Here is a 22,909-nt window from a genome sequence, read left to right on the forward strand (position 1 = left end):
TTGTCCTCTGGACGGCGCTACAGGACACCACCAGACTGTCTCACAGCTTCTTCCCATAGGCCATACGGACATTGAACAATTAAAATTATCATAAACGCTGGGTGTTTACCGCAATAACTTCGTACCTGATCTGTCCTTTTTATTGTACTTTTGCACCTTTACTGCTTGATTTCATTGCATCACCATGTGAAATGACAATAAAGTGCTCTTCTATTCTCTTCTATTCTATAAAGGGGTGCGCATAGCAGCCCATATATGTAGACCTTGCCCCGCAGCCGCTTTTCCAGGAGTTGCTGGAGCTCATCCCAGCTTGCAATGGGTGAGAAGCGGGGTACACCTCGGACATGTCGCCACCGCATCACGGGGCCACACAGAGATGGACGGCCACTCACGCACACACTCATACCTACGGACAATTTGAATTGATCAATTCACCTAAATTGCATGTTTTTGGAGGAACCCCCTAAAACATGCAAAATACAGGTGAATTGGTGATTGGTGTGATTGTGATTGGTCGTTTGGCTGTCATGTGGCTCTACAACAAATTGATAAGTTGTCCTGCTACTAACGTTGGGCAGGAAGTGGAGAATGTACTGTATACATAAACATCTCAGGCTACCAGCTGTTGTGATGGTAAACTTGTTCCCGTAAACAACCAGTGATCTCACTCACCATGCAGCGAGGACACAGCCATTCCCCGTTAGGGATCTCTGGGAGAGGAGGATTGAGGCAGTGGATGTGGTAGGAGGACGGGCAAGTGTCACAGCACAGCAGTTCTCCTCCATCTTTACACACTCTGCAGAACTCCATGTGGTCATCCTCTTCCTCGCCTACTGCGTCTTCCTCCTCCTCATCATCTTTGGCCTCCCACTGGATACCGTCTTTTTCCTGGGGACACACGGTTTCGCAGAGTTAAATACTCTTTAGACATCTCATATTTTTCATTGTAGAAGAAAAGATGATGATTATTTGACTCAGGTAGACATCAACAAATATAGGAAAGATAGACTTAAATATGCTTAAAGTGCTAACTAGCATGTTAGCTAGTTAGTACGAGTTAGATGATTCTCGAGCTGAGAAGGAGAGACACATCAGGTGGAGAGGGTGAAGACCTTCAAACAGTGAGGATCTCGCCTGAACACTCAGCACATCACCAAGAAGCTACAACAGAGACTCTTCTTCTTAAAGGAAACATATTATGAAAGAAATCACTTTTCCCATGTTTCTACACTCGTATTTGGTGGTTTCGGGTCATTACCAACCCAAAAACTGCTAAATAAACCATCAGTCAATCCTGCGTAGTCTGTGTAGTCTGTAATCGAGTATTGAAACATGTCTGGTAGCGCCTCTTTTCGCCTGTGATGTCACAGTGGGGGGGCGTTCACAAGATACTGCGTGCACTCTGCACGTCCAAGCTCTACCTGTGGCTCCTGCATGATTCGCAGAAGAACGGAGTGGACAATGTTTATTTTTGGTGGTAATGCAGGTCAGGCAGACAGGGGGGGGGGGGGGGGGGCAGGCGTAGAGACAGGTCCAAGGGACAGGCGAGGGTCAGACACCGGGTGGTAAGGCAGGTCAGGCAGACAGGGGGGGGGGGCAGGCGTAGAGACAGGTCCAAGGGACAAGCGAGGGTCAGACACCGGGTGGTAAGGCAGGCCAGGCAGACGGAACACAAGGGGCAGGCGAAGAGGCAGGGTCCGGGAAACAGGCAGGGTCGGTGCACGGGAGGTCTGGTTCAAGTGCTGGAAAGTAGGATGCATCACTGACAATCTGGCGGGGAGCAGAGGACTGAGCTGGGTAGAAATAGTGTCCAGACTGATGAGGTGCAGGTGGTGGCAGGAGCACAGGTGATGGGAATGAAGCTAATTGCAGGAGGACTGTGAGGTGGTGATCCCGCCCCGCCTCGAGGTGTGACAGGGAAGATTCTTTCATTTGGTGCCAAATCCTGCACCAAGTTGTTGCAATGGAAATGCAAAAAATCAAAATCATAATAATTTGGTATTATATATATAAATATAGTATTTATATATATTTATATATAAACACACACACACACACACATATATACTGTACACATATGTGTGTGACCAAAGAACAGAACAGATAGGGAGAGAGAGAAGATCATGAAGTCCTGGGGAACTCAGCTACCTCCTGCTTGCCAAGGCTAAGTAACAAAGAGACCAATCAGCTGATTAGCAGTAGCATCAGTAATTCTAGAGACGTTTGGCTACAAGATGAGCAGCCGGAAGGAACAGGGACCTCCATGAAAAAGGAGGCTCAAGGCAAAAATCATGGCAGCACAGAGCAAAGTTAGCCTCCTTACAGAACTGAGCAGAGATGTGAATCTAAGGAAAGAACTGCCCAAGAAATACAGCAAGCTGTCCACAGCCCTAGCTACCCGCCTAAAGAGGTACACAAGAGAAGCAGATGCCAGGAGAATCAGCATGATGTTCTCCAACAAATCCAGCTAAGGTCTACTCTCAGTGGCAGGGTAGCAAGATCACAGCAGACCCACCCAGGGCTGAGACTGAACAGTACTGGAAGAGTATCTGGTAAAAAGAAGGATCGCACAGCACTAATGGCCAATGGCTGGGATACTTAGTCAGAGCACAGCAACAACCCAGAACAAGACCCAGTAGTCATCACAACAGCAGATATCCAGACAAGTGTCCAACATAGGACAGCTCCAGGACATGACATGATTCACCCCTACTGGCTTAAGAAGCTAACTGCACTCCATTAACGCCTAGCTTAAAGCTTAAAAGAAAAACACAAATCCTTCATGCACAAGGACTGGACCAGCCTTAAGGCAACAAATAGGAACATAAAAAATCAGGTCTTTAGAACAAAACTGGACTACAAAAACAAACTTGAAACAGAATTTAGCAGTATGAACACCAAGGAAGCCTTCAAGAAGGTGAAAACTCTGACAGGATGGAAACCCAAATCTACATGCACATTTAGCGATCCGGAAAATTTCTTCATAGATCTGAACACATTTTACACCCGTTTTGATAATCATAACTTCTCATTCGAGTGTCAGCGTTTGCTGAGAGCCCTCCCACCACCAGACCCTGAAGAACCAGTCCCCTTTACAGAGGAGGAGGTACGACACCAACTGAGCTGCTGCAAGCCCTGCAAAGCTTCAGGACCTGATGGCATCCCAGGCAGGGTGCTCAAGATCTGTGCTATGGAGCTCTCTCCAATACTGCACTCCCTCTTCTGCCAATCTTACTGGACTGCTACAATACCCACACTATGGAAAACTGCTATCATAATCCCGGTACCAAAACAACCCAGACCCACAGAATTAAATCACTACCGCCCCATAGCCCTAACATCCATAATAATGAAGTGCCTGGAGAAACTGCTGGTGAACATCATACTTCCATTTGTCACCCCACACCTGGACCCCCTTCAATTTGCCTACAGGGCAAAGAGGGGCACAGAGGATGCTGTGGCCTGCCTGCTACACCTTCTCCTACAACACCTGGATTCCCCAGGTAACTCTGCCAGGATCCTCTTTGTGGACTTTAGTTCCGCCTTCAACACCCTACAGAAACACTTGCTGATCCAGAAACTACACCAACTCAAGACCTCTCCCCATCTGATCCACTTCATCCACAACTTCCTCACCGACAGACTGCAAGCAGGAAGGGTAGGTACAACCACATCCCCTGTGATGATGATGAAGAATATATTTATTAGATAGAATGTTAGAGTACAGGTACAGTCAAACAGTAGCATGTATTACAGTACAAATACAGTCAAACATCCTGTCTAAGAGGAGCGTTTCAAAAAAGCCCTTGTGGCTGTGGGTGTCACTAAATCTTTGACGGTGTTTAGTCAGGTATGCAGGGATTGAGGGGCCTGAGGGCAGAGCTGCATTGACTATTTTAAAAGCCAATCCCATTTTGATTTGTTTAACCCTGTCATTTTAGGCTCGCAAAATGGCTCGGAAGAAGGTGGGTCATGGGCCCCAGATTGAGGAGTAGCCAAATGAGTTTATTTTGGGAAGTTTGGAGCCTGGTTTTCAGGAACAATTTGATGTTGGAATACCAGGAGGTGCTAGCATAGTCAAAGAGGGGCTGAACGAGGCTCCAGCAAGAGTCCGGAGAGCACTTTTGTTGACAAAAGCAGACATTCTGCCCAAAAATCTTGTTCTTTGATTGACTTTTTTGATCACCTTAGTTGCCATACTATCGCCAGACAGGTATTTGTCAAGAACACAGCCCAAATAGGTAATCTCTTCTTTGCTGGAGATTACTGTATTATCGACTGTGACCTTGAAATCATTAACATTTATCTCACTTAGAGAGTGTCTTGACCCAAAAAGGACAGATTCTGTTTTTCCAAGATGTAGTGACAGTTTGTTATCCGTAAGCCAAGTACGGATTCTGGTGACCTCAGAGCTGAGAGCTTCCTCAACCTGCACTTTGTCCTCTCCCAAAATCAGGAGTGCTGAGTCATCAGCAAACAGGAACAATTTGCAGTTACAGGCAGCATTCATGTCGTTAATGTATAGGAGGAACAGTAACGGCCCTAGAATGCTGCCTTGAGGAACCCCACAGCTCACCAGGAGGGACGAGGACAAGGTTCCGTTTATGTCCACCATTTGCTCTCGTCCCTCAAGGTATGAGGAGGAGGTACGACTCACCCACGACTGCTCTGCCGTCCACTCCACAAACATGGTTGTGAAGTTTGCTGACGACACCACTGTGGTTGGTCACATCTCCAACAACGATGAGACCCACTACAGAGAGGAGGTCCAGAACCTGATGCTGTGGTGCTCGAGCAACAGCCTTGTTCTGAACACCAGCAAGACCAAGGAGGTCATAGTGGACTACAGGAGGTCCAGGAAGACTGAACACGCCCCCCTGTGCATACGAGGGGAAGCAGTGGAGCGTGTAGAGAACATTAAATTCCTGGGCATCCACATTTCCTCTGACCTCTCCTGGACACTCAACACCAGACACCTGGTGAAGAAGGCCCAGCAACGGCTCTTCTTCCTCAGGAAGCTGAAGCGGGCTGGACTCTCCTCTGTTCTGCTTGAAGACTTCTACCGGGCCACGATAGAGAGCATCCTGTGTCTCAGTACGACTGTGTGGTACGGCAGCTGCACGGCGCAGGACAGGAAGGACCTATCCCGGGTGGTGAGGACAGCTCAGGGGATTGTGGGTCACCGTCTGCCTGATTTGGACTCTGTTTACACCTCCAGAGTCCAGAGGAGGGCCAGACGCATCGCCACAGACCCCACCCACCCGGGCCACAAACTGTTTGTCCCGCTCCCATCAGGGAAGCGGTTCAGGACAATAAGAAGCAGCACTACGAGGCTCAGGAACAGCTTCTTCCCCCGGGCTGTGAAAGCAGTCGTTCCCTTGTAGCGATCTGGGACTCGGAATGCTCTGTGCTCTGTGCCTGTCCCGCTGTGCTGCTGTTGCTGTTTTGCACTATTTGCTGGATTCTCAGTCGCATTCTCTCTGTGTATATATATCGTTGTTTTCGGAGAGATTTTGGTTTTTGTTTTATGTCCCTATGTGTGCCTGAAGCCGTGGGCCTTCACACGATTTTGTTATGTTAGCATAGTGATAATAAAACTCTTGAATCTTGAATCTTGATTTCATCCAGTTTACTGATGTGCTATCAAAACCAATCGCCCCTAGTTTATTCAATAGGATTGAATGGTTAACGGTGTCAAAGGCCTTCTGGAGGTCCAGCATAACCATGCCGCAGTATTTGCCCGAGTCTACTTCACGCTTGACGTAGTCGGTCAGATATATGAGGCACGTGTCAGTGGAGTGGGATGTTCTGAAGCCCGATTGGAATTCAAAGAGCAGGCTATGCTCGGCGAGGTAGCGGTTGATTTGCTCCTGGATTATTCTCTCCATAACCTTTGAGATGGAACAAAGGATGGAAACAGGGCGGTAGTTGCCAGGTTCTAATTTGTTTCCTCGAAGGGCTCGACTTCGGAAAAGCCTGATTCCACTGCTGACTGGGAAGGCATCAAAGGTGGCCCCATTGAAGCAGACCTTGCTCTGCATGTCCTGGTGGAAAGCAACGATGATCGCGAGGAATTTGGGCAGCAACCAATGTGGAAGTGCCAGCTTTGGCCCACCAAGTCAAAGGCCACAAAAGTGAGGAACAATGGCTGCTGCTGCTCTCAACCCTTCTCCTACAGCTGATGGAGGGAGAGGATAATGTCCACTGTGGCATAGGAGTTCATGGAGTTGGTAAAGAATGGTTTGCTTCCCGTGCTCAAACTCCTCCATGACTGGTTGACCAGGCAAGGCGTCGAGGGCAGCGTCTGTGATGATGTTCCAGGTCGAGTACAGCTTGGGGTAGTGCTCGACCCAATGCTGCAGCTGCTTGCTTTGGTCAGTAATGTCCTCCCCATTCTTTGCTTTGAGAAGAGCTATTTTAATCTCCTCACACATCCACTTTGCGTGACCGCAGTCGACAGCTAGCTGGATGTTGGCACACAGGTTCTGCCAGTACTCCTTGGCCCACCGGCGGGCGGGTTGTGTGTTTTCGTGCAAGAGTTCTGCTTGTGAGCCAGCAGCGCTTTCCTCTCGGCCTCTGTGGCTGGCTGAATTTTGTCCCAGTGTGCCTCAAACCAGTCAGGATTATTTTGTTCTTTCTTCCCGAATGCGGCGATGCCTGAGTTGTAGATAGCATCACGGAGGTGAGACCACTTTGCATCCACGTCGCTGGGGTTGCTGGTTGCCCTACATTTTGGAGTGGTGGTTCTTTCTGGACTTCAGCCTGACCTTGCTGGCAACTAGCGAGTGCTCCGTATCACAATCGGCACTGTGGTAGCTTCTTGTGTGAAGGACGCTACTGAGGACCACTCTCCTGGTGATGATGAGGTCTTACTGGTGACAGGAGTGAGAGCTCTGGTTTCTCCAAGACACTCTCTGCAGCTCCTTACACTTGAAGTAGCTGTTGGTGGTGCACAGGGTGGGGTGACAACAAAGTACAAGCAATCTTTGCCCGTTCTCAGTCATCCTACCAATGCCAAAGTGGTCGAGGCAGATAGGCCATGCTTGCCAGACATTCCCAATGCGGCCATTGAAGTTGCCGAGCAAGGATAGGCACACAGATCTTGGAATTCTGGACACTGCTGCATCCAGAGTGTCGTAGAATTGATCCTTGGCTTCTGGGGTGGAGGTAAGAGTCCAAGCAGAGATGAAGTCTGCTGACATCTTCATGCGGAGAGTGAGTTCCTCACTGCAAAACCTACAATGTGCTGTCTGGGCTCATCCTGAGACAAACTTTGCCAAATTAAGTGTAATCTGGTTTTCTTTTTTTTTTCTTAGTCTGATTTTTTTAGTCTGATTTTCTCGCCCAGCCGAGTTTCCTGGAGATAGGCGACGTCGATGTTAAGCTGAGCTAGCTCCTCGTGGATGATGGCTGAAGATCAGCAGAGTCCAGGGCACATGGTGCAATTTCTTGTTCACTTGTCAGGAGGGTCCCCTAAGCACTATGCACCCAGTCGAGTAGGTGAACAATGATGGCACAGCACCTCACTGGCTGGGGGCAGCCCAGTTTGAAGTAGGTGGTAGCTGCCCAGTGCAATGACTTCTCACACCAATGGACAAGACTCCTGGCGCTCCTTCTCAGTCGGATGTATGGGATGGAAAGGCTTCAGGAGTAAACCCCAAGGTCAACTCCAGAGGAGGACAACGTCTGGGCGGCCCAGCATCTCCGAGTGGGGTCGCAAGACCCAACATCAGGAAGAAAGAACACAAAAAGCTCGAGAAATACCAAGGGCTGATGGAAGAGCTGGAGAAAATGTGGGGAGTGAAGGCAACAGTGGTGTCAGTATTGATCCGGGCACTAGAGGCAGTAACCCCCAAGCTGGGCGCATGGCTCCAACAGATGCCAGGAACAACATCCGACATCTCCGTCCAGAAGAGCGCAGTCCTAGGGACAGCTAAGATCCTGTAGAGAACCCTCAAGCTCCAAGGTCTCTGGTAGAGGACCCGAGCTTGAAGGAAACACCATACTGCACGGGGGGGGGGGGGGGGGCGGCGAGACAACAATGTATATGTATACTATATGTCTACTTACACAGTGTGGACAGCTCCATTTGCCCTCAGGGGCCTTCTCCAGCTCTGGTTCCAGACAGACAAGGTGGTACGCTCTTGGACAGGTGTCACACAGGATGATCTCTCCACCCTGCTGGCAAACCTCACAATAATCCTGGTGGTCTGTCTCATAACCGTCCCCATCTTCCTCTGGAGATCGTAAAGAGGCAGACATGCATTAATTCACATATACACAGCTATTAATGGTATAACGTACTTAAAGCATATCTATACCTTAAATATATTGCAGCAAATCAATGAAGGACTGCAAATTTACATTTGCAAATTTAAAATACAATATTTTATTCACACCATTATTATCATTAATACATTTAGCTAAAAGTGATATTAAAGTGTGCAACCCATCTGAGGCTGGTCTCCTGGAGACGTGGATTATTGCTTTATTTCTGGGTTGTTTTCAGTTGCAGTTTTTGCTTAAAATAACTTTGGTGGGCTGGTTTTCTGGACTCCAGTTTGGCAGACAAATCTTCACTTGACTTTGCATCAGCATAGGACTGAGTCATAAATTATAAGGAATAAAGAGTGAATTTTCATCTATAAAAAACATTTACAAATCAAAATTGATTTGAATTTCCTCAATATAACCACATTCAAGACGTAAATAACATCGTGATTCTTACGACAGAGAACATTTAAGAAGTACGGGCATACTTTTCCTTTTTTTTCTCGCACGTCTGGATTTTTTCTTGCTTGTATCTGAAAGCACAGAGGCACTGTGGATGCTGATGTCATCAAAGTCTGACTCCTCCAGGAAGTCATCTTCACTCTGGAAACACAACCAAACATAACATAGAGCGGTGGACAGTGAAAGGATGAATAAACTTGAATGAGACAAACAGGACTAACCGAGGACGCTTTCTTCTTCTTCCCACTTTGGCCCGACTTTGATTTGGTTTTCTTCGGCTTGGGCTTCTTCTTTACCTCTTTCCCAGTCTTGCTTCTCTTTCTAACGCCTTGTCCTGAGTCACAGAGAGTCATTAGACGCACCAACCACAAAGTACATGCACATGTTCCATCATTGAACGCTGGGCCTTACCCTTTCCCTCTTTGGTTTTGGCTTTTTTGATTGGCAGCTGAGAGTTCGGCTGGCTGCTGCTGACAGATGTTGGCTGAGCCACAGTAACGGTTTCCACGGCGGCTGCCACGGCGGCGGCCACAGCGGTGGCAGATGCGCCTTTGAATGGATTGTTGGCGCTGAACTCTCGCCACTTGGCCCCTAACACTGTCATCATCTTTGACATGGGAATCTTGGGGTTCTTCTTGGCAATGAGAGGCCTGAGAAAAACCGAGGGGAGAGGAGACAACAGCTTTGTTCAGCCCTACTTCATTCTTGTTGATATATTTTCTTCTTCTCTCAGACCTGGTGGAACGCCCTGGCCTCTCCTTGCCTTGCTGTGTGCATGTCATGTTTGGGATTTGTCAGACGACAGCTTGAGGTCTGGCACCCTCGCCTGTGAAAGCTCGAGGGTCTCAGATCCTTCCTGTCATCCAGTCAGCAATGACGACTCGCAGGGGATGCCGCGCGAGCTCATGCTAACACAGGCTTAGCCAAGCCAGACGGGCCCAGGTGAGGCTGACTCTTTATTTGCTGCAGCCGATGCTCACTCAGCGACTCTCGTTTCATTGTTGCACTGTACTTGTAATGTGATGACACTGACAGTAAAAGCTTTCCATTCCATTCCAAACGTTAAAAGAAGAACAGCGTTTTGCTCATCACACCCAAACAGAACAGGGAATGAAATTAGAAGCTTGCCTGAGGAACTGGCTGAAAGCTTTGTAGTTAGTGATGGTTTTATAGTCATCCTCAGTGAAGCCATACTGAACATCCTCCAGACCCCACTCGTGCATCAACTGGCTGGACGACTTGGGTTCCTGGGAAACAGAGAAGAGTTCAATCCTTAACTGTGAGACGGGATTCCGATTCATCTCCTGCAGAGGGGGAACATGTCTCTGTGACCTGCTCAGCTTACCTCGACATTTGGACAATTAAAGGGTACAATAAGGAATGATTTTAAGGAAGTCGGACTAATCATGTATTCCATCTATAAACCTTTAGAATATTTTTAGATATACTGCACTTTCCTCTCAAGCCATGAAACCCGTCTTTATCACATTCCTTTAACTTTTCATGGTATTTGTAGTCCATACAAGATACAATACCGGCCGGTACTAGCCTGTCACAATGTGGGCAATAAAGAATCAATTAATGTAATCACAAGTCATGAATTTGGTCATTATGTTGCTCCTATATCCTTCCTGCCTCGGTAGCTTTCCAAAAGGTTACTCTTTGTAGTTTGGCTTATTGTAGCAGGAGTTATTATTACATTATTATATCAAGAGCTGATCACGTTAATATGACTCCATGGGACATTGAAAATGCAGAATCGAGCTCAAGGCGTGATCTGTGTCGGGCTAATGGAGCTACACTAACTTTCATGTTCCCATCATCATCGTCATCCTCCTCCTCCTCATCTCTTTTCTTCCTTCTGTGCTTCTTCTCTTTCTTCTCCTTGGGTTTCTTCTTCTTCTTGATTGGGCTATAAGTGCTATTTTCACTCTCCAAGCCTATTTCTGGACGTCCTCGTTCCTCCTCCACCTCAGATGTCTCCTCCAAGTCACTGTCAATCCTTGCCTGGAGTCCTCCCTGCAGCATTTGGCAAGAACACAGAAAGATTATGGATGAAGGAGTGGACAATGGTGCTTTGTTAATAATCAGCAGCAGGAAGCTACTTGATACATGGCTGGGAGTAACTAAAGCTGACATCAAGTTACAGAACTGAGCCGCAGCTCATGTCTGTCTGGGGGCAAATTAGCAGAGCTTTCATTTTAGCTGGGAAAGAGTTTTCACAGAGATTACCCGAAATGTGCCATCAGTGTGTGAGGCGCTTTTGATGAAAGCTTCTTCTTGATGGAATTTGCAAAAAGTTAATCACGTAATTCTAAAGTGTCACTGCTTTACTTAACTCTGCCTGTGATGACGAGATGAGAGGTGAGCTGATAAGAAAGTCCCAGCAGAATCATGCTCCCCATTACTAGAGGCTTTGACAACAATTGAAAATCTAGAAGCAGAGGACCTCATCCAATCAGCATTCAAAGATGATCTGTGCTGAATCCTGCCTGTTTAACACCATGTGGAAGGAATTATGCAAAAATAAGTAAACAGGTGTCATTTTTATGATCAGGAGCGGTGCATATGTTCAAGATTTCTGGTGCGTGTGCGTGTGCGTGTGCGTGTGCGTGTGCGTGTGCGTGTGCGTGTGCGTGTGTGCGTGCGTGTGCTAAGCGGATATTTAGTGCACGCAGCTCTGCGCCCTGCTGGCTGCCTGTTGCGCAGCAGGCCTGTGTGGCTCCATGAAGAGGTAGCGCAGTGGAAAGGCTCACGTTGCCGCAGCACCGGCGAACCCTACCAGCAGCCTGGCTGTGTTGCCATGGCAACCAGATTTGAGCAGTGTCTGGCTCCAGCTCTCTCTCCTGCTTGTTTTCACTCTCATAGCTCACCCACCCCCACCACACGCCTCCCTTTTCGCTCACTTTTTCTCTTTCACATCTCACCCCCCATTTTCGTTCTTTCTCTCTACAGTTCCCTCCATCTCTATCTCATTCTTTCCTTCTATCTATTCACCCATAGATCCATCTGTCTTCCCACACTTACTCTATCAAATTGCAGCCAATGGAATCACGCCATCCAATCAGACACGTTTGCATAACGGGCCCTGTGGTTGCAGAGCTGGTGCACCCGTCTAGACAAATGTCATTTATGCATAAAAAGAAGGAAGAGTGGTAGGGAGCGAGAGTAAATTGAAGATTGTGGGTGGGGGATGGGCATGGAGGAGGGAAATGCAAAGAAGCGAAACCAGTGCAAAGGAAAGCTGGTACTGTGCAACAGCCTCGATGCTACATGCACATCACTAAGCACTAATGAGGGCACTGCCATCAGAAAAAAGAGGGTGCCTCTACCTCTGGGGGGTGATCAGTAATCAAATTAGATGCTCCCCACAATAGCTCTGTAAAGAATGCCACAGTCAATGTTCAAACTTCACACATCTTATTTCCATACGATTTAAAACCGTGTTCAACAGGACAAAAATGCACAACTGCAAAAACACGAAGAGCTCCTGTGTTCCACAAAGAGTTAGCTCTTAGCCCACGGGAGTCCCGCTGCTCCTGCTCTGCCCCCTGGGTGTCCAGAGCTCTAGCTAGCTAAAAATGATGAGCAAAAAGTTCTCCTCAGCAACCCCCACCACCCACAGACGCATAGCGCTCGTCGAGAGCATTCTGACTGTATTTTATATAGTAATCGCGTACTCAGAAAAAAAACTATATTGTTTTTGAGTTGAAAAAAATAAATTCTTTCTTTTTCTTTCTTCTTTGTTCTGCACTTTAACAGCAATTTGACCCCTGAACATACTCGAAAACGCACCGAATTTTGAACCAAATTCAGATCTGGTGAAAAATTACTTTTATGTGTTTCACAGTTGGGCATGAAAAACTGGCACGACAGCGCCACCTACAAAAATCAAAATGCATTGCGCCTATGGGGAGGGGTCCGACGCCAACCTTATCGGACAGCCACGAAATTCGGTACAGACATGCGTCAAGTCAGGCCAAAAAAAAATTATTATTATGGCCGCTGATGGTGCATTTGAAAGAACTCCTCCTAGGGGGTTTCACCAAATGAGCTGAAATTCAGTGTACACCATCTAGAGACTTGGGGCATCAAAAGATATCCAAATTATTTTTATACATTTTATGGTTTCCGTGCCGCGTGTGGTACTTGAGGTAGAATTTTGAGATTTTTTGAACACCAAAAATTTATCCCGTTTGTACACACACACTCCGATCAAAACCAAATTTTAAACACTTATTGACCTTTCCTACCTGGACGCTTTAAAAGTGAAACTAATGCAGCTCAAATAAAAACACTGATAAAGCACTCAGGCCAAAAGCGGCGTGTCTCGTCGCGTCAGCTCATCGGCCCGTCGGCCCACGAGGGCCTTTGACGCCGCTTGTGGCTTTAATTGTATTTACTGTATTTCCACATGTATTTAAAATTTTGTAATCGTGTTTTATATATTTGTATTTCTATTAACATTTTTTGCTTTTATTTCTATTTATATGTACAGTAGTCCCTCGATATAATGCGGTTCATCTTCCGCGACTTTGCTGCTTCGTGGAGTTTGAATGCAATTTTTCAGATTTTTCTTTTGCACTTGAACGCACCTTGAAACGGCGCAAGGACGAAGAGGCGCGGTTGATTTTCATTTTTAATCTAGATGCAGGTTTCGTAAAATGGGTACTGGACTTTAACATGTAGACCCCAGTCAGTTAGGCTAATGGTGCTCTATCCCAGAAGCGGCTGCCGTCCACAGGCTCGCCCCAGGGGTGTGTCCTGTCCCCATTATTATTTATTTTATACACAAATGACTGCCGGAGCAACCATAAAGATAGGCATCTTTTAAAGTTTGCAGACGACACTGTTTTAACAGTCTGCTCCAGGATGGTGAAGTCGAGCATGGGCCGGTCGTGGACGACTTTGTGGAGCGGTGCGACAACCTCCTCAAGCTGAACATGAACAAAACTAAAGACATGGCTATCGACTTCAGGAAAACATCAAACTCAACTGTACCAACTGCAATCGAGGGCTCTCTGGTCGAGGCAGTCGAGTCATACAAGTACCGGGAACGGTGATTGATTATGAGCTGAAGCACGACCAAAACTCTGCTGCAATCTGCAAAAAGGGTCTGCAGAGACTCCACTTTCTGCGCAGACTGAACACTTTTAATGTGGACAAAACTTTGATGGTCTTATTTTATAAATCTTTTATCGAGTCCATTTTAACCTTCTGTATAATTTCCTGGTATGGAAATCTCTCAGTGCAAAACAAAAACAGTTTGTCCAGCATTGTGAAGGTAGCGAGTGAAGCCATCGGCTCACAGCAGCTTTCCTTGGCTGAGATCTTTGACCGGCAGGTGTCGCTGAAGGCACGGTCGATTCTGTCCAGCTCGGATCACCCTCTCTTGGAGGAGTTTGTTCTTCTACGCTCTGGGCGGAGATACAAGCTCCCCAGGATAAAGAGCAATAGATTTAAATTTTCATTTGTCCCAAGTGCAATAAATGTTCTTAACCTGCACTAACCTTCACTGGTCTGCTCTGCTCAGCAGCACTTTATTCATTAGGGCCTCCATCCCAGAGAGAGGACAGATTTATTTATCTTTTTTAAGGTTGTTTTTACTGTTTTACTTTACATGTTCCATGTCGTCCTGTGCATTGTGATTGTGTTACTGTTGTTGTTGTTGTTGTTGTCCTCTGCTGCAAAACAAATTTCCCCTTGAGGGACAATAAAGCTCTGAACTGAACTGAACTGAACTGAACACACTGATCAAATGAACGGATTCCGTTTAAAGGTGCAGCTCTGGAAACAACAGGTGCAGCGTGGGAACTTTGAGATGTTCCCACTCACTGAGGAAATGCATGATGGGAACGCTGCTGCAATGTGCCAGGTGATTGGCCCACATTTGAAAACTCTTGGAGAAGTTGTCATTTTATTTCTATTCAGCCTCCACAGAATGCTTGACTGGGTTAGGAAACCATACAGCTCAGCATCCGGTGCTGGAAAGGACCTGACTTCAAAGGAGCAAGAGGAACTCTGAACTGAAACAAGATGGTGGTTTAAAGCTAAACTTTGCTGATCTTCCTTTGGACAGTTTCTGGTTATCTGTTGCCAAGGAGTTCCCCGTTCTAGCCAACAAAGCTATTCTGACATTGCTCCCATTTTCAACCACATATCTGTGTGAGCTGAGCTTCTCAAGCTCGACGGCAATAAAAACTAAAAACAGAGAGACTGAGAGCTGCTGAGGAAGAGCTTCGTGTGTGTCTTTCTACCATTACTGCAGGATATCCATTTTGTGTTCATCCAAACAGCCCCAGGTTTCACCCCGAGTATAAATACATAAAAAACTATATTATTAACTATATGTACTATAATAAAGGTCATCTAATCTAATATGTACTGTTAGAGTGTCATTTTGTGTCATTTTGGTTGGTGGTGTGACGCAGGATTTTGTAAATGAAAAAAATGTGCCGCGGCTCAAAAAAGGTTGGGAAACACTGGTCCATATAATCTCGGCAGAAACAGGAAATAGGTGAGCACGGAAACATGATTAAGAGCAAGCAACCATGACAGCATTCACCTTAAACAAACATGCACACACCCAAAACGCACCATAATCACACCATATCACACAACTCTGATTACAATACAAAGCCACACACATAGACGCTGATCCTTGATAGGATGCCCCCCAGTGCAAGTAGCAAGTTAGATCAAACGAGAGCGGTCCCTTAGTTCCGGGTTCTTCACAGGAATACTCTTAAGAGTCCCTGTCAGGAGAAACCAGCTCTGAAATCCTTTGTGTGAGTGTTGCATATTAACTCACCCAGAATAAATAATTTAGGAGGATGTGTTTCTCAGTGTGGTAATTCTTTAGAACGCAGTCTCCAGCATAAATGTTGCAGGGATAAATCAGGACATAACATACGGGAGGCTGACTTCATGCTGCTGTACCCATTTCCTCCCACTGCCGGACTGCACTCCATTTAGCTGCTGACAGTCGGTGCCAGCTTGATGTCGTGCTAGCGCGTCAGCCGCTCGAACCCGGAGCTCACAGACATGTTGCCCCTTTGGGCGGCCTGATCGCTCCCCCGTTCACACGTTTTACTGTGATTAAACGATTAAACCAAAACATTAAAAAAAGTAGTCAGCCCAGGACCCCCCCCCCCCCCGGGGTTCTCTGCCAGCTGCTGACTCAGCAGAACTGATGATGTCTCCACGGTGGGACTGTTAGCTAACACCTCCACCTCTCATTTAGATCACAGGGGCCACCTGGCATCCAAACACAGATGTTTGTGAAATACTACAATAATGCTTGAGCTAAGTGTTGAGTGAAGGACCTTACCTCCTTTTTCCTCTTCTGAACTTTGGCCATTTTGCCCTCTTTCTTTTGATGTTTGAGGGGCTTGTTGTCAGGGAAGAAGCAGTCAAGGGGCGTGAGGGAAAGAGAGTTGCTCTCACCTTCGTCATCTTCATCTGGACACAAATACATATTCATGAGTTCATGTGTGCCATGTCGACCACATCAAGTACAATGTGAGTTCAGCTTGCAGTGAGTCTGAATCGTTATATTGATCGTGAAATCACTAGATTGAGAATCTGTGACCACCAGAAATGAATCATGACGATGGATGGATGGATGGATGGACGGACAGATGGATGCATGGATGATGGATGGACGGACGGACGGATGGACAGACGGAGGGATGTACGTATGGATGGATGGATGGACGGATGGATGATGGATGGATGCATGTATGGACAGACGGATGCATGGATGATGGATGGACGGACGGACGGATGATGGATGGACAGATGGATGGATGGATGGACGGATGGTTGGATGGATGGTTGGATGGAAGCATTCTAGGGCCGTTACTGTTCCTCCTATACATTAACGACATGAGTGCTGCCTGTAACTGCAAATTGTTCCTGTTTGCTGATGACTCAGCACTCCTGATTTCGGGAGAGGACAAAGTGCAGGTTGAGGAAGCTCTCAGCTCTGAGGTCACCAGAATCCGTACTTGGCTTACGGATAACAAACTGTCACTACATCTTGGTAAAACCGAATCGATTCTTTTTGGGTCTAAACACTCTCTACGTGAGATAAATGTTGATGATTTCAAGGTCACAGTCGATAATACAGTAATCTCCAGCAAAGAAGAGATTACCTATTTGGGCTGTGTTCTTGACAAATACCTGTCTGGTGATAGTATGGCAACTAAGGTGATCAAAAAAGTCAGTTTTACAAACACAGGATATGGTGTTATTACCCAAAGTGCACTGGACTCTGCACGGCAGGGGCATCCTCATCCCTGAGCCAAACTTGTCTGACTGCATACCGGAATGGGACTGGATGTTACAATCCTTTTTACCTTGATAAATGGGTAGGGATTATAGTCACCACAGGGCTGGATAGAAGGGGCTAAGGGTTTCATTGGGGTCATCAGGTGAGCACCCTCCATCATAGGTGTTTCACTGAACAGGCCCACGACACCTCAAGAGGGTTCAGCAGCAACACCTGGCGTCCCAGGTGTGCCCCCCTCTGCCTTACCCCTTTCTATACCCCCTGATGTTGTCTCTGACGTTTTGGAGCCCAGCTGTTGACCAAGATTTTTGGGCAGAATGTCTACTTTTGTCAACAAAAGTGATCTCCGGACTCTTGCTGGAGCCTCGTTCAGCCCCTCTTTGACTATGCTAGCACCTCCTGGTATTCAAACATCAAAGTGTCCCTGAAAACCAGGCTCCAAACTTCCCAAAACAAACTGATTCGGCTACTCCTCAATCTGGGGCCCATGACCCACCTTCTTCCTGGACATTTTGCTAGCCTAAAATGGCTCAGGGTAGAAGACAGGGTTAAACAACTCAAAATGGGATTGGCATTTGAAATAGTCAATGCAGCTCTGCCCTCAGTCCCCTCAATCCCTGCATACCTGACGGAACACCTCCCCAGATTTAGTGACACCCACAGCCACAACACTAGAGGGAGCTCAAACAACAACCTGATTACCCCCTCCTATAGGACTAACATGGGTAAATCATCTTTTTACAATACTGCCCCCTAAGGGTGGAACGGTTTGACTCCCGCCCTCAAAACATGCACCTCTTTGGCCTCCTTCAAAACGGCCCTAAAAATTCACCTTTCAGGGGGACAGAAACGGAGATAGTCATCACGACTCTCTCCGGATCAACCCCCCCCCCCCCCTCCCTTTTGTCCACCTATGTTGCACATATTAAGTGTCTTTATAATTTATTGTAATTTATGCAATTTATTGTCATTCATTGTCATTTTGCATCTGTGGTGTAATTTATTTTAAATTTATTGTTAGCTTGCATCTGTGGTGTAAAATTATATTTATTTTTCTATTGTTATTTTGCATCAATTGAGTAATTAAATATTGGTTTTATTTTTATTTGTATTGTGAAATTGGTATTGTTAATTGTGGATGATTTATGTACGAAGGACTTTCAACGGAAACAAGACCGCAAGGGCTTTTTTGAAATGCTCCTCTTAGACAGGATGTTTGACTTTATTTGTACTGTAATACATGCTACTGTGTGACTGTACTTGTACTGTAATACATGCTACTGTGTGACTGTACTTGTACTGTAATACATGCTACTGTGTGACTGTTCTCCATGATCGCCACCTTGTCGTGGTGGAGAACCTTGCGCGTTCCAATGAACCTAAGAGCGATGCCGTCGGGAGCTTCAGCTCCTGGTAGGGTCACCCAAGGCGGTAAGGTCGAGGGGGAGGTTCCAGACAAAGTGCGATCCAAAGACCTCAACGGCGGAAGTGGTGGAGGATGATACTGTGAATCACAACGGCACCGAAGGTGGATGAAAGCTGCAACAGAGGGTGGTCTCCAGTCGTCATGGTTTCCATGCCATTGGATCTAGGCCACTTTCTGCCAAGGACCATGTGGTGGCTGCAGGCACATTAGTCTCCCCATGCTAAAAAACCTCACGCGCAGGTGTCCTCCCAAAGGGAACCCATCAATTTGACATCCTGGACAAAACAAAGTCCTGTGGCGATCAGGAAGTGGTAACGGGGACAGGAGAGTGAAGTCTGGGAGTTCCTAGTCACAACCTGGCACACAGGCGGTGGGTGTTAGATTCAGTCGCTAAGTTCTTGGACTGAGGCAGGAAGAGCTTCTCGGCAGCTGCACCCATGACTGAGCAGCCCTAATCAGGATCCACTCTGCTCACCCCAGTAGGGGAGGGGGTTAGAAAAGGTACCCCAAACATAGCCTGCCTCACGAAGTCCTGTCTGGAATACCGCATCCAGAGGGATCACCACCACACGGTCGAAAACAAGAAAAGAAATCACATATTGGAACCTGGAATGTTCGGACCCTCATGGACAACCAAGCCAGTGATCGACCTGAAAGGCGAACTGCCATCATCTCCAGAGAGCTAAGGAAGTTCCAGATCGACATCGCAGCACTCTCCGAGACCCGACTGGCTGATGAAGGGCAGCTGAAGGAGGAGAAAGGCGGATATACTTTCTTTTGGAAAGGAAAGCCTGCTAATGAGCCATGAATCCATGGTGTGGGTTTTGCTATCAAGAACTGCCTCATCAACCACCTCCATGAACTCCCTGTGGGCATCAGCGAGCGCCTGATGACCGGACGTCTGATGCTTGCAAGCAGTCAGATGGCCACTGTTATTAGTGCCTACGCCCCAACGCTTGATGCACAGGACGAAGTAAAGGAGGCCTTCTACGCTGACCTGGACAAAATCCTATCAGAAGTGCCCAAGGAGGACAAGTTAATCCTGCTTGGATATTTTAACGCCAGAGTGGGTCGAAACCGCCATCTATGGAGGGGTACGCTGGGGAGAAAAGGGGTTGGAAACACCAACTCCAACGGCTTACTACTGCTAACCAAGTGCTTAGAGCACAACCTGGCCATCACCAACACACTTTTCCGTCAGAAAACAAAGTTCAAAACATCATGGATGCATCCTCGCTCCAAACTGTGGCATCTGATCGACGATGTCATTGTCCGCTCCAAAGACCGCCGTGATGTCATCAACACCAGAGCAATGACCGGTGCAGACGACTGCTGGACTGACCACCGCCTTATTCGCTCCATCATGTCTATCCGCTTAATGCGGAAAAGGAGGGTGCAGAAAAGGCAGAGCCGGCCGAAGCTTAACCTTGAGCGGCTGGATGACACCGCCTACCGACAACGGCTGCAGGACGCTCTTGGCGCTGCCTTGCCCAAACAGAATCCGGAGGATACTGAAACACACTGGTGCACGCTTTCCACTGCCATCACGAACTCCTGTAAAAACATCCTCGGTCACAAAAAGCGGAGACATCAAGACTGGTATGATGAGAACGACACACAAATTCAACAGCTCATTGACATCAAGCGGCAAACGTTCATAACCTGGCAGAATAGCATCCACTGCAAGGTTAAAAGAGCAGCCCATGCTAAAGCGAAGGCATCTGTCCAAAAGCTAGTCAGGAAACTGAAGAACCAGTGGTGGACAACGAAGGCTCTGGAGATTCAGCAACTTGCTGACTCTGGAGATACGAGAGGTTTCTTCGATGCCACGCGAGCGGTATATGGCCCCAGCTACCGCTGCCTGACCCCCCTTCGCTCCAAAGATGGGCTTATGCTGCTGAAGGACAAGGAGGCAATTTCTAAAAGGTGGAGAGAGCATTATGAGGATCTCTTAAGCAGGGACACGATTCCTGAGATGGAGGCCCTTAACAAACTCCCTCAACAGCCCATAGTTGAAAGCATGGAAGAACCACCTAGCCTGGATGAGGTGCAGGATGCTATTAGGAAGATGAGGAACAACAAGGCTGCTGGGCCAGACGGCATCCCAGCAGAAGTCCTGAAGAAAGGCGGGCCCGATCTTCTTAAAAACATCCATGCCCTGCTTCTCAACACATGGCAAGAAGAGAAAATCCCTGCCCAGCTTAGGGATGCCTTAATTGTCTCCATATTCAAGACGGGAGACAAGGCAGACTGCGGGAATTACCGTGGCATTTCTCTCCTGTCCACCATAGGGAAAGCCCTTGCTCGGGTCTTGGCCGACAGACTCACCCCCCTGTCAGAAAGCATCCTTCCTGAGTCTCAAAGTGGATTTCGCCCAAGCAGAGGAACCACAGACATGATTTTCATCGCTCGACAACTGCAAGAAAAATGCCGGGAACAAAATCAACCACTATACATGGCCTTCATAGACCTCACCAAAGCCTTTGACTCGGTAAACCGTCAGGCCCTTTGGCTGGTTCTGGTAAAGATTGGCTGCCCTGACAAATACATCCGGGTACTGAGACTGCTGCATGACAATATGTCAGCCACGGTACTCAGTGGCGGTGGAGACGAATCGGAACCCTTCCGGGTTGACACTGGAGTCAAACAGGGCTGTGTCATCGCTCCATCATTATTCTCCATCTTTGTTGCTGCTATACTCCATCTCATAAGCTGCATCTGCCACGGGGAGTCGAAATTATGTATAGAACCGACGGTCAACTCCTCAACATCAACCGATTCAGGGCTAAAGGTCCAACCACCACCACGTTCATCATGGAGCTGCAGTATGCGGACGACAACGCCCTCGTTGCCCTCTCAGAAGAGGACCTACAGTGCATGCTATCTGCCTTTGCGAAGGCATACAAACAGCTTGGTCTAGCCATCAACATAAAAAAGACACAAATTCTCCACCAACCACAACCAGACAGCAGTATGCCTGTCCTACCCCCAAGCATCTCCATTGACAACATCAGACTGGAGCATGTGGACCACTTCCCATACCTTGGTAGCCTTTTATCTTCAAAGGCTGTCATTGATGACGAGGTACACCATCGCCTCAGTTGTGCCAGTGGAGCTTTCTCAAAGCTAAGAAAGAGAGTCTTTGAGAACCGCGACCTCCAAGCAAAGACCAAAATATCGGTTTATAAAGCCGTGGTACTTCCCACCCTCCTGTATGGATCAGAAACCTGGACTACATACAGCAGGCACTTAAAGGCACTTGAGACGTACCATCAGAGATGCCTCCGAAAAATCCTCAGGCTTAGCTGGGAGGATCGGCGCACCAACACCAGCGTCCTGGAGGAGGCTGATATTCCCACCATCACTGCCATCGTTGCCAAACACCAGCTCAGATGGACTGGCCATGTTATCCGCATGCCTGACTCTCGTCTCCCAAAACAAGTCCTCTATTCCCAGCTCGTTGAAGGGAAACGGGCCCCGGGAGGCCAAAAGAAGAGGTTTAATGATAACATCAAGACAAACATGAAGAAGTGTGACTGTACTTGTACTCTAACATTCTATCTAATAAATATATTCATCATCATCATCATCACGGACAGACGGATGCATGCTTGGATGGATGCACGGATGCATGGATGGATGGATGGGCGGATGGATGCACGGATGCATGGATGGATGGATGGATGGATGGACGGACAGATGGATGGATGGATGCCCAGATGCACGGATGGATGGACGGATGGATGTATGGATGGACAGATGGATGGATGGACGGACAGATGGATGGATGGATGCACAGATGCATGGATGGATGGATGGATGGACGGACAATTGTGACGATTAATACTTTTTTCAGAGCATTCGTCAGAGAAACTTGGACTGGTTCTACCATCTAAAATGGGGAGGTGCGTTTATATGATTGTACAGTTTACAAAACAAGCAGATTTTTCTGGGACTGCAAGGGAAGCTCAGGTTCCACTAAAATGTTCCAAATCGAACGATCAGGTCTGTGCTGTTGCGTTGACATTTCATTGACTACATGTTCATCTTGATAACGAGTTCATTCAGAATCAGCTACTCGTCACAAGTCGATTGACTCGATGTTATGACCTCCGGCGAGGAGGCGGTCATGTGATCGCTGGCGTTTGTTTGTCTGTCCAACCGTCCATCTGTTAGAAAAGATAACTCAAAAACTTCTGGATGGATCTTGGTAAAAGAAATTCAGGAAATGTTACCAGAAACAGATTATTCCATTTTGGTGATGATCCAGAAGAGATCCTGGATTCTGGATCAGTTTGAAACTGATATATTGCAGTCAATGGAGCGTCAAAATGTGTTCCTCTCAATATATTGATTATTGACCAATGTTTAGTGGAATTCTACTGTACTTTCTTCTTGTCCCGTGAGGAGTCGCCACAGCAAATCAATGTTCTCCACTTCAACCTGTCCTTTGCATC

General features: G+C 47.3%; 1 protein-coding gene across 1 annotated transcript in view; it reads right to left on the bottom strand.

Moving 5' to 3' along the window:
• The window catches only part of chd5 (chromodomain helicase DNA binding protein 5), a 109,745-nt gene extending 93,535 nt beyond the window's left edge, over nucleotides 1-16,210 (bottom strand). Inside the window, exons 1-8 of the mRNA XM_068742181.1 lie at nucleotides 16,064-16,210; nucleotides 10,540-10,752; nucleotides 9,862-9,980; nucleotides 9,145-9,383; nucleotides 8,955-9,067; nucleotides 8,760-8,874; nucleotides 8,071-8,237; nucleotides 673-888 (exon numbers count right to left, since the gene is read on the bottom strand). Coding sequence (XP_068598282.1) covers nucleotides 673-888; nucleotides 8,071-8,237; nucleotides 8,760-8,874; nucleotides 8,955-9,067; nucleotides 9,145-9,383; nucleotides 9,862-9,980; nucleotides 10,540-10,752; nucleotides 16,064-16,210 — 1,329 coding nt within the window. The remainder of the gene's footprint in view (nucleotides 1-672; nucleotides 889-8,070; nucleotides 8,238-8,759; nucleotides 8,875-8,954; nucleotides 9,068-9,144; nucleotides 9,384-9,861; nucleotides 9,981-10,539; nucleotides 10,753-16,063) is intronic.
• Between the last annotated feature and the right edge of the window lie 6,699 nt (nucleotides 16,211-22,909).

This window comes from Brachionichthys hirsutus, chromosome 8 (genome assembly GCF_040956055.1).
Source record: "Brachionichthys hirsutus isolate HB-005 chromosome 8, CSIRO-AGI_Bhir_v1, whole genome shotgun sequence".
NCBI classification, from domain to species: Eukaryota; Metazoa; Chordata; class Actinopteri; order Lophiiformes; family Brachionichthyidae; genus Brachionichthys; species Brachionichthys hirsutus.